The sequence below is a fragment of the Drosophila busckii genome, chromosome 3L (genome assembly GCF_011750605.1).
Source record: "Drosophila busckii strain San Diego stock center, stock number 13000-0081.31 chromosome 3L, ASM1175060v1, whole genome shotgun sequence".
In the NCBI taxonomy this organism is placed as follows: Eukaryota; Metazoa; Arthropoda; class Insecta; order Diptera; family Drosophilidae; genus Drosophila; species Drosophila busckii.
Window position 1 is genome coordinate 17,995,594 of NC_046606.1, and position 10,809 is coordinate 18,006,402.

The window sequence follows — 10,809 nt, forward strand, 5'->3', positions numbered from 1 at the left end:
ACTGTTTACCTGCCATGCAAAACCTAATTGCTATGGCAACGCCAGAACTAGACGCTAGCCATTCAAAAATTTGCTGCTGCTTTAAAACGTATACTTACATAATTACACCACTGTTGTTTGAAAGTAATTCTTATTTGATGTTGACTTCTTAGTATTAAATTATAAAAATGTGTAATTTTATATTTTTATTAAAGCAAACAAGCATTAAAGCCAACTTGAGTTTCACTTGACTCCTGCAATGAAGTATATAATTATAGCAGCTGTTGCACTTTGCTCGCCTGTTTTAACTTTTGACTGATGGTGCGTTGCTGTCCAAAAAAATCAGCGTAAATTGGCATCAAAACAAATATTTACCCGATGCTTGGCAGCTACAAACACCTAATGACAGGATGAGCAGCAGATCAAGCTGAGGGACTACTACTACTGCAAGCTGCAGGCTTCTTTTCACACCATTTGCCAGAGTGCGAGAGTGTGATCAGGCACACCTCGTTGACTTGTGTCAATTCTGAGAAGGCCCTAAAGCCAAAGCCAAAGCCAAACCTGAAGTCAAAGTCAAGTCAAGACAATAAAACATTGGAGCAAATTAGCGCTTTATTGCATGTTTGTCCAACTTGATTTCAAGCAGAAAGTGGCGCAGACAACGTCTGTTGGGTTTTGGCACCTTAAGCCGTATGCCGTTAACTTCTTGTTAAGCATAATCAGGCCTCAGGGATAGAAATAATAATTGCAATTTCTCAACTTTAATCATATAAACTGTAAGCTTTTATTGATATTTTAAGCACCTGCAGTGGGCTATTTATTTATCACAATTATATATATGTAAGTATATATAAAATAAAGTCTTTATAGCTCAGCTATCTAACAGTTCTTTACCATTTTGTTGGCTATAGTATTTTGGGCGTGCGCCTTTATCACATTTCGGTTTCGTTTCGGTTTTGGCTTTGTCTAAAGTCCAAAGAATCCAGTTTCCATGGTTTGTTTGTTTCTCTTGTTGAAGGCATAATTTAGCTGATGCAAGTTTTAACTAAACCAACATATTTCGCAGGCATTGCGGCGTATAGACATTGGTGACTGCATCCCACCCACAATCGGCCAACTGATGCACTTGCTGAGGATTCCAATCGAGACCGCAAACAAATTCAGTATGCTGAGCATTTATTTCCTGCGCAGATTCACCGCGTTCAAGATCCCAAATGCTGTGTAGAGAAGCGTTGCATATAAATAATAAAATTTATCCTATACATTTTAAGCTTACTCACCGCGTGGTGAAGTCATAATTGGCTGAAGCTAGCACTGTGGCCGAGTGTGGGGAACAAGCCAAGCGTCTCACTGCAAACTCCCCCGAGTATAGCTCGAAGATATGTGTGCGCATTTTGCGTAAGTCCCAAGCTCTGATTAAGCCATCTGAGCCGCCAGTCATCAATATATTCCGATCAAAGTGACTCCAGTCACAGGATAGGGCTTCGCTCGCATGCGCCTCGATGCTCATCAATGGTTTACCTGCAAAATCAAGAGAGTTCCATAAGTTCAAGTGTCCATCGGTACTTACACTCGCAAAGAGATTCGCTATCAGAGGCGAATACTTTGCACAATAAATCAAATCATTGTGTCCCACAAATGTTGTTATGGAGTTCTGCCTGTTGCAATCCCACAGCTTGAGTGTACAGTCCCAACTGGCCGAGAGCAGTGTATGATAATTCCACTTTTCACCCCAATCCAGACTGTAGATCTCATTCTTGTGCTCCTGCAGACACAGCAGCGGTTCTTTAGGCGTTTGTTCTGTCAGTGCTGACTCGGCATCCAAGCCCGACCAGATCTGCAGCGAACCATCGCCAGAGGCTGTAGCAGCTATATCTGCGGCATAAGGACACCAGGCGACATCAAACAAGCCATCAGACCACTCCAGACGACACAGCTCTGTTAGACTCGACGACTGCGCGTCATCTTTGGCGCTCTGGGCAAGCAAAAAGAGCGAACCGCCACCAGCCAGACCATATAATTGACTACAATATGAAAAAAATACTATGTACACATTGTTTTCAACCTTAATAATATGAAAAGCTTACCTAGTAGCCAACAGCATGTGACTTGGCTCGAAAGGCGAGAAGCGCAGGCTGTAGCCATGACGATCGGTGGTTGTATGCGTCTGTATTTGCATCCTGCGGTTGAGCTCTTCACTGTAACAAAGAAAATTCAATTAAATAAAGACAATCTGTCAAATCTATAAATTAGATGAATTTTAACTAACAATAAGCTATAGGAATTAAGGAGACTTGAATAGTTAAGGCTAAAAAGACAAAATTTTTACATAAATAAACACTAGAGACTTTTAACCGTTTCCACATAAATCAATATATTGACTTTTGACTTACGACACGCTGCCTGAGTGCTCCAGAAACTTTAAAGGCTTCCCTGTAGGCAGTAGATCAAGCTAGGTAGTATAAAAAATTAACTTGTAATCGAAATGGCAAACCAAAATCAATTAGTCTGGCAGTTGTGCTAATAGAAGCTAAGCGTCTGCTAATCTTCTTGCCTAACTTTAACAGCATGTTTGGCATGGCCTGTGCCAAGTGTGACCTCGCACGAGGTCGCCCAACGCCACTTGACATTAGCCAATTTGTATGCGGTGGTGAGGTGAGTGGGAAAAACTGCGTCGCGTCCATACATAACGCTCAAATCCATTTAGTGTGGAAACCCCACGAGCTGCGCCTCAAGCCGAAAGGTATATAAGCATGTTGCTCAGCTCTATGCTGCTGCATTTTTGCGCAGAACTACGAACGTAACGCTAGCGTTAGAAAAAGCAACTAAAGAACAAAGCTTAGTGGACGTCTTAGTGGCTAGTAGTGTATTTCAAGCAGCAACACAAACATGGTTGTCTCCGTGAAGGTCTTCAAGAAGGCCACACCCAATGGCAAAGTTACCTTTTATTTGGGTCGCCGCGACTTTATCGATCACTTGGATTACTGTGATCCCGTCGATGGTGTAATCGTCGTAGAGCCGGACTATCTTAAGAACCGCAAAGTCTTTGGTCAGCTGGCCACAACCTATCGTTATGGCCGTGAAGAGGATGAGGTCATGGGTGTCAAGTTCTCCAAGGAGCTTATTCTTTCACGCGAGCAAATTGTGCCCATGACCAATACTAACATGGAAATGACGCCCGTGCAGGAGAAACTTGTGCGCAAGCTGGGCAGTAATGCGCATCCCTTTACCTTTCATTTCCCACCCAACTCACCCAGCTCGGTAACGCTGCAGCAGGAAGGCGACGATATGGGTAAGCCCTTGGGTGTGGAGTATACCATACGCGCCTATGTGGCTGACTCTGAGGACGATCGTCAGCACAAGCGCAGCCAGGTTAGTCTGGTAATCAAGAAGCTACAGTATGCGCCACTAAATCGTGGACAACGCTTGCCCAGCTCGTTGGTAAGCAAGGGATTCACTTTCTCCAATGGCAAGATTAGCCTGGAGGTAACACTCGATCGTGAGATTTACTATCATGGCGAAAAGGTTGCTGCAACGGTACAGGTCTCCAATAATTCTAAGAAGTCCGTGAAGAGCATCAAGTGCTTTATAGTGCAGCATACTGAGATCACCATGGTGAATGCCCAATTTAGCAAGCATGTGGCACAGCTAGAGACTAAGGAGGGTTGCCCCATAACCCCAGGCGCTAATTTGACAAAAACTTTCTATCTAATTCCGTTGGCTGCTAACAATAAGGATAGGCATGGTGAGTTCTATGGAAGGGCCAGCATTAAACTTCAAATTCTATATTTTTCCTGATTAGGTATTGCTTTGGACGGCCACTTGAAGGATGAGGATTGTAACCTGGCTTCCTCAACTATGGTGCAGGAGGGTAAGTCCACAGGTGATGCCTGTGGTATTGTCATTTCCTACTCAGTGCGCATCAAGTTGAACTGCGGCACGCTGGGCGGTGAAATGCAAACAGATGTGCCTTTCAAGCTATTGCAACCAGCACCTGGTGAGTGAAACTTAGTCACAAAGCAACTTAGTATGCTGACTAATGCTTACGCTTTCGCTTAACCCCCTTAGGCACCATTGAGAAGAAACGTTCGAATGCCATGAAGAAAATGAAGTCCATTGAACAGCACCGCAATGTCAAGGGCTATTACCAGGACGATGATGATAATATTGTCTTTGAGGACTTTGCAAAGATGCGCATGAACAATGTTAACATGGCTGATTGAAGTCCTTGTTTTAAACAATTTAATCGAAAGCACTGAATACTTGTTGTCTTGCAGTCTTCTCGCTCATACTCTCTCGATGTGGCCACAATCTTTGTATTATAGATCAAAAAAACTTTGCTGGTTTTGGAGCTTGCGTGCTTATTAATGTATTATAAAAAAAAATGTGTTATGACTAAAAAGAAACAAAAATTACTTACGGCTTTGCTACTTTCTCCTATATAAATCCAAATTTGCGCAGTTTGCTCGTAGATCAGTGGGTTCTGTTTTATTTTTTTATGTTGTGCAGGCTTTCAACTTCAGAAGTCGAATGAGCTAAACGTCGTAGCTGCCACAAGAAGGTTGACAAGAAAACAGCTTTTGGAGGGTAGCTAGTCAGGGGGTTGCTTGGTGCATACAGCGTGTGTTATAGGCTAAGGAGCATTAACAACCCTTAGGGTTTGAAATAAAACAGCACGCTAGCCAATCAGCTTTAAGCTTAGTTGGTCATGGCTGTTGTGAGTCTAACGGTCAACCAGTTGTTGTTCCACAGAAATTTGCAAATTGTCAAAGGATGAATATACTTACAGTCAAAGTCAAAATACACTGACAACAAAAGTGTTTATTTTATATCTAACTAACAAAAATTATATCCTATAAACTATTAATTCTATCTAAAAAATATTCTCTTGTCCCTAAAAAGTTAAATTTGAATTTCAGCCCATTTCTTGGACACTAGGCAATTCTATTTATATTTAAACTTTTCTATTACTTCTTGCTGTGTATAAAGAACTTGGTGTTGATTTTCGCTAGAAGCTCAGACCTTGTTGCGCCTCAACTCTTCGCACTGACCTTGATGATACTTTTGTTTGTGAATTAAAGAGCAGCTGTCATGACATTTGTTTTTTTGCGCTTTCAACGCAACTATTATGTACTCAGACCTTATATAAGGTCGCAATGTAACAATTGCAACTACCAGCGTTGCACAATTTGTGAAGCGGCATGGAATTGGTTATTATGCTGGAACTTGCCACTGGAACTAGGGCTAAGCGTTGCGTTCGATTTCACACACCGCTGGCTGTTGGGGCAGCAACAAGTGCATTCGCCATGGACTTCCGGCATTTACTGGCGTGGCCCAGCAGGCCAAGCCTCAGTTTTGTTTGCTTATAAATGCTGCATGTTGTTGTCAAAATGCAGCCACAATTTTGACAAGCGTGCAACCTGATGGAGCTCAAAGCATATACCGTTTATTTGCTGCAATTCCTGCTACTCATAAGTGGCGTGCAACTGCAACATTATTACGCGCCACCGCCGTCGGCGCCAAGGCAATTATACTACGAAGCACCCCGTCTGCGTCGCTGGGAGCCCTACGCCTTGAGCAACTATGTGACACCACCTGTGGCACACTATCAGCAACAAATGCCCAACTTTCAAGTGCTGGACTACAGGCCACGCTATCATCCACTTGCCCTGGACTATCAGCAGCAGCAGCAGCAGCAGCAACAGGCGCCAGCAATTTATTCGCAGCACAGCATGCAGTATGCCCAACGTGCAGTAGCGCCAACAGCAGAGCTGGCCAAGTACCGTTACGAGGGCAATTATATACCTGTCCAGCAACGTACTCCACTTCCACAGCGTCGTCTGGAGGAGCAGCAGCAATATAATGTACCACCAGCACTTTTTACCAGCGATGTGTTGCATGTGCTGCCTCCCCGAAGTCCTACGGCAAATGCAGCACCACAGCAAGGGCCACAGGTGGAGCCGCAACTGTTGCAGGCACAGCCGCGACCCCGTCGACAAGCGGGCAAATTTGAGAATAAGTCAGGAAAAGCTGCACAAGCAAAGACTCCTGACTTGACAAGCCAGCAGAAGCGGCGTAATGTGAAGGAAAAGAAATACTATCAGTAAGTTAACGTCTAAACTCAATAAGTGTCTAATGTTGATTCCTATTTGCTAAACTAAGAGTATAGAAGGTTTGCAAATCGCAGTTGAAGTAAACTTAAAAGTACAATTCTTTATTATTAAATTTTGATATTGTTCGAAAGTGCTTATAGCATAAGTATAAGTGGACCGAACCAACTATAGCTTAATTTTATATTTAAAATATTTGCTCCTGTTTCCACAGCGATATATTTATGCGCTTTGATGGACCCACAGCACGGAGTCATGGACATGTCTTGAGTCAGCCCAAGATACAGGAGCGACGCTTTGAGACGCAACGTGGCACAAATCGCTACAAGGGCGAGGTAGCTAACATAAATCTGCATTAAAGACTTCAAAACTTTTACTTATAACTGTAACTACCCCAGGTGATTTGGACAGATCGTCAGGGCGCACATGGCGAGCATCGCTGGGACTTGGCGCAGGGCAAACTCTAAGTCTAAAGAGATAATTTGCATACACTTAATGTTAGCGTCCACACCAACTGACTTTCACACATTACCTCTCTCTCTCTCTCTCTCTTTCTCTCTCTCCCTGCCTCTCTCTTATCGTCGCTGCTAATGTTCTTATGCATTTATATAAAACGTGACTCTTCATAATTTTGCTGTATTATTTATTTAAAGACAATGATTTGGCGTGAAATATGGAAAAGTGCAAAAGATTTGCATAAGAAAGAAGCTAGAGCAGCGCCCAGGACTTTCAAATGCCGTGTCATAGGTCCAGTGTCCGGGGAATGCCTTGGCATAGTTTCTCACGCCGCCTCATATAAAAAAAGTAAACTGTCCGGTTACACGACTTTTTGTTAGTAAGAAGAAGAGCGCTTTGGCTATTCCTTTAACACATAAACTGGTTCTTGTGCCAATGACCCAAAATGTCCTGCAATTTACTTAGTTACAGCTAGACAGACAGACACTCTCGAACGTCCAACGCAATGCGGGTCATATGCAAATGGGTTTGTAAAAAGGGTTGTGCATCAGTGTCTTGTAAGTCGCTGACCCCTAAGGGGTTGCAGTTCATTTGCATAGCTCGAAGAGTAAATGTTGTTTTTCTTAAGTGACAACTGCCTGCAGGCAGATAGTGTCCAGTTGTAGCACACACCACTGACCAAGTCTCATGTGTGGCATTAACTCCAGATCAATATTAAAATCCTTTCATGTAAATTAATTTTGTGTAGAGCAGACCGCCTTATGGAACCGGTTGGCTTTCAGGTCCATCAGACGTGGTGATCTTTGGCTGATAACCCTTGGCTCGCCTTGGTTCTCACACAGAATCTAATTTATGCAAGGACATTGCAAAAGGACACTATTGCGATTGATGTGGCTGCCTCAAGGGCGCAACCGGTTTGACCAGCCCAAAGGATTCTCCTTTTCGGGTGACCACGTTGTGAGAATTTTCCAACATTAGTATGGCCTTTGTCAGCATCTCAAACTGGACAAACGAGTTGCGTGTCGCTGTTACTGTCTATCTCAAGTTTGAGGCTTTTGCCAATTGCTAGAGAAGTAAGGACATTGATTAATGCGTAGCTAAATTTGGTTTGTTTTGTTGTCTACAGACAATTAGGCTTGCGCTAGCCTGATGCAAAATTAAAAACTAGTGATAGTGAGGTAAGTGTCTAGGCGATTAAAATAAGAACGCATTAAAATTAAGCGCAGCGATGTTTGCGTGGTGGGTCACAACCGCACCCCGCTGTCTATACGGAGAATTGAAAAGTGAATATGTGTAAAGTTATTTATCCCATTAGGCTGAAATTTCAGTCGAGAACATGCTAAAACTTGCTTGTGGTGAATTTGAAATTTTGTGGGCGTAAATTGGTTTATTTCGATTTTCAAAGCGTTTCTTTAGATTTTCGGGAGCGGGAGTACCTACATACCAAATTTGGTAACTCTAGTTCATATTTGGTAACTCTAGCTGATATGATATGAGCTAGAGTTACCAAAATTACCAAAATTATTTTTAATCTGACATAATTAATAGCTCAGTGTAATAAAATGCATTAAATTTAGAAAGAATAATATTTGTTGTATTTTTTTTTTTTTTTTTTTGAAAACTATTTGTTTTGTTTTATAATATTAATAAAAATCTCATAAACTGATATAAGATGGAAAAAGCGAAGCACTATAGTATAGTATATGCGTACATACATTATAACATATATGTCGGGTTAACACAATTCTCGTTGTTGGACATAATTGCCTTATTTAATATAACCGATTGTACTTGGCGAATAGTCTTGAGTTCACTGCAGCTAACTTAAGAGTGAGTGTTCCTGCCGCAAACACCTCACATGCTACCTTGCAGTTTCTGTCAAAGACCTCTCACCGTCTCTGTCTCTCGCAGTGACTCAAGCATACACGCACGACAATCGTATTGTGCGTAACTCTCTCAAACTTCTAACCTGACACATCAAGCCCGTTTCGAACTATTTTGGCCACCTGGCGAATAGCCGGAACAAAGCAAAGAATCAACGTGCCAAATTATTTGTCATACACTGAGAACAATGATTTTAGATCCGACACGGCCATTCTGACACTAACACGTCCTCGTGTATAATTTCTATTATTTCAGATGTAAACTAAAAGTCTAAGTTATATCTCCTGGTTTCTTATTTATTTATTTTTTTTTTTTTAAATCTATTAACATATTCTCATAAATTTAACATTAAACCTACGTTTACAAGCAAACTTATATCTTAATTTTTATCCTCATTGCATAATCAGATTCATTTTAACATTTTATACATTTGCATCTTAAATATTCAAAATTCGACTTTAGTTATTCTCGCTATGATTTCCTTTTGATTATGAGCATTGTCTCGTCAAGGGCCCCACACGCCATGTTCCAACTTTCGTCTTTCACTTGTGCTTGCCCAATGACGCAGATATCTCAAATCTCAAAACCATACCTTCAAACTAAATATTACGAACAAACTAAACATCACATATTGTCATCCATCAATTATGCATCCGCCAGGTTATTTCCATTAGAATTTATCATCACCATCTCTATGGTCTTCCGCCACTCACAACTATTGCAACTTCATTGCAACTAATACACACTACATTTGGACAATTTCAGTCCACATCACATATCCTCTCTCACGGATATTTAACAAGTCTCAGGCGGGCACTCCAATTCACTGGGAACATAACCAACTGGCATCTTTCTCAAATCTTCATGACAATATTTATATGTTCTCTTATTATGCAATGATTTTAAGATATATCTATCTCCTTCTAGCACTTCACTAACTAAAAATGGCCCTTTAAACTTTGCATCCAACTTAGTTTGATGCCTTTCTTCATTTCTTAGTAAAACAAAATCTCCAATTTTATGTTTCTCAACTGTTGCTTTGTTTTTATCAAATCTGATTTTGTCATAACTAGCCTGGTTGTTTATGTTTTCAATTGCCCTAGCTCTTACATTTTCCTTGTCTACATCCATCTCTGTATCGTACGGTGGAATCAAGCCCAGAGGACGAGCCTCCTTTCCAATAAGCAACTCTAGAGGACTTGCTTTGGTTGTACGACTAACTGTGCAATTCAACGCAAGTTGTATCTCACCTAAAGCATCTTGCCAAGATCGGTGGCTTGACTCAACCGCAGACAACAGATTTTTAAGCGTGCTCATCACTCGCTCCACTTGACCATTTGCACGGCTTCCTCCGGTAGCTATAAGATGAAGCTTAACCTTCTGTGATGCACAAAATTCTGAAAATTTCCCGCTAGTAAAACATCTACCTTGATCAGCTATTATACGGATCGGCTTGCCAAACAACGATATAGACGATTTCATTTGGGCTTAAACGATATGGACGCCGCTGCACAGTTTTGTTAGGATCAATCAACCGAATGGTCATTTCACCCGTAGTAACTCTTGTGCAAGGGATTCCATCAATAAATGCAGTTGCATAATTTTTAAGTAATTTAATTAAGTTTTCTTTGTCATTACCAATCAGTTCAGTATCAATATTAAATGAAAGGGCAGATGGCCCAGTCACTGTACAAGCATTTACTGATTTTGACTTAACAAATTCAAATTTATCAGGTGTCAATATAATTTCATATCCTTGACTAAGAATTTCTCTACCCATTACAATATCATTCGTGAGATGCTTATCTGGTATTACATGGAACAGAATTTCTATAATATTGTCATTAATAGAGCATTTACATAACTTTTGTAACGTACTGAAAATACCAGCGTCACCAATACCCCGTATTGTAACAATATTATTAATGCACTTGCCATCAAACCTATCGGCAATACTGCTTCGAATTAAAGAACACTCTGCTCCAGAGTCAAAACAAATTGGAAAGATCTCACCTCGGTGCATCATAACTCCTTTTGGCTCAGATATAAACAATTGATTACACTTCTTCTCGGTGAGTGATCCAGACTTAGCTGCATTGCTCGAGCACCGATTCGCAAGATGTCCAAACTGACCACATCTGTAGCAGGTTACGTTCTGCAAGACACATTGCTGCTTATTTTCTGGTCCAGACCGCTTGAATTTACATTCCGCCAATTTATGTCCTGGTTGCTTACATGAGTGGCACACAATTTTAGGGCGCTTGTAGTCACCACTAGTACCATCAGTGTTTACAGCACTCCTCTTTTTATCAAATGTTACAGCTTTCAGTTCCATTTGAAGTTGACTTCTGGTTTGCACATTTGATGAGAACACTAAACG

General features: G+C 41.3%; 4 protein-coding genes across 4 annotated transcripts in view; 2 read left to right on the forward strand and 2 right to left on the reverse strand.

Moving 5' to 3' along the window:
- Positions 1-870: 870 nt before the first annotated feature.
- Positions 871-2,419, reverse strand: LOC108599311 (peroxisomal targeting signal 2 receptor). Its single transcript, XM_017986114.2, has 4 exons — positions 2,373-2,419; positions 2,067-2,177; positions 1,260-2,003; positions 871-1,196 (listed from the first exon to the last, which is right to left on the reverse strand). The coding sequence occupies exons 2-4, from the start codon at positions 2,156-2,158 to the stop codon at positions 1,025-1,027; spliced, it is 1,008 nt and encodes a 335-aa protein (XP_017841603.1). The 5' UTR covers positions 2,159-2,177; positions 2,373-2,419; the 3' UTR covers positions 871-1,024.
- A 326-nt stretch (positions 2,420-2,745) lies between these two features.
- On the forward strand, positions 2,746-4,394 carry LOC108598533 (phosrestin-1). Its single transcript, XM_017985216.2, has 3 exons — positions 2,746-3,724; positions 3,782-3,976; positions 4,048-4,394. The coding sequence occupies exons 1-3, from the start codon at positions 2,869-2,871 to the stop codon at positions 4,200-4,202; spliced, it is 1,206 nt and encodes a 401-aa protein (XP_017840705.1). The 5' UTR covers positions 2,746-2,868; the 3' UTR covers positions 4,203-4,394.
- Positions 4,395-5,402: 1,008 nt separating this feature from the next.
- LOC108598024 (basic-leucine zipper transcription factor A) lies at positions 5,403-6,556 on the forward strand. The gene is made up of 3 exons (XM_017984639.2): positions 5,403-6,082; positions 6,304-6,424; positions 6,488-6,556. The coding sequence occupies exons 1-3, from the start codon at positions 5,403-5,405 to the stop codon at positions 6,554-6,556; spliced, it is 870 nt and encodes a 289-aa protein (XP_017840128.2).
- An 865-nt stretch (positions 6,557-7,421) lies between these two features.
- Positions 7,422-10,809, reverse strand: part of LOC108599499 (putative cyclin-dependent serine/threonine-protein kinase DDB_G0272797/DDB_G0274007) — a 10,671-nt gene continuing 7,283 nt past the window's right edge. The window contains exon 3 of the mRNA XM_033293719.1: positions 7,422-7,547. Within this exon, the coding sequence (XP_033149610.1) occupies positions 7,422-7,547 (126 nt within the window). The remainder of the gene's footprint in view (positions 7,548-10,809) is intronic.

Coding starts and splice junctions, on each gene's coding strand:
- LOC108599311 (XM_017986114.2), bottom strand. CDS start 2,158: ATGCAAATACAGACGCATACAACCACCGATCGTCATGGCTACAGCCTG. Junction 2,004..2,066: donor CACATGCTGTTGGCTACTAG/GTAAGCTTTTCA, acceptor TTCATATTGTAG/TCAATTATATGGTCTGGCTG. Junction 1,197..1,259: donor AATTATGACTTCACCACGCG/GTGAGTAAGCTT, acceptor TTCTCTACACAG/CATTTGGGATCTTGAACGCG.
- LOC108598533 (XM_017985216.2), top strand. CDS start 2,869: ATGGTTGTCTCCGTGAAGGTCTTCAAGAAGGCCACACCCAATGGCAAA. Junction 3,725..3,781: donor TAACAATAAGGATAGGCATG/GTGAGTTCTATG, acceptor TTTCCTGATTAG/GTATTGCTTTGGACGGCCAC. Junction 3,977..4,047: donor GCTATTGCAACCAGCACCTG/GTGAGTGAAACT, acceptor TAACCCCCTTAG/GCACCATTGAGAAGAAACGT.
- LOC108598024 (XM_017984639.2), top strand. CDS start 5,403: ATGGAGCTCAAAGCATATACCGTTTATTTGCTGCAATTCCTGCTACTC. Junction 6,083..6,303: donor AAGGAAAAGAAATACTATCA/GTAAGTTAACGT, acceptor CTGTTTCCACAG/CGATATATTTATGCGCTTTG. Junction 6,425..6,487: donor CAAATCGCTACAAGGGCGAG/GTAGCTAACATA, acceptor TAACTACCCCAG/GTGATTTGGACAGATCGTCA.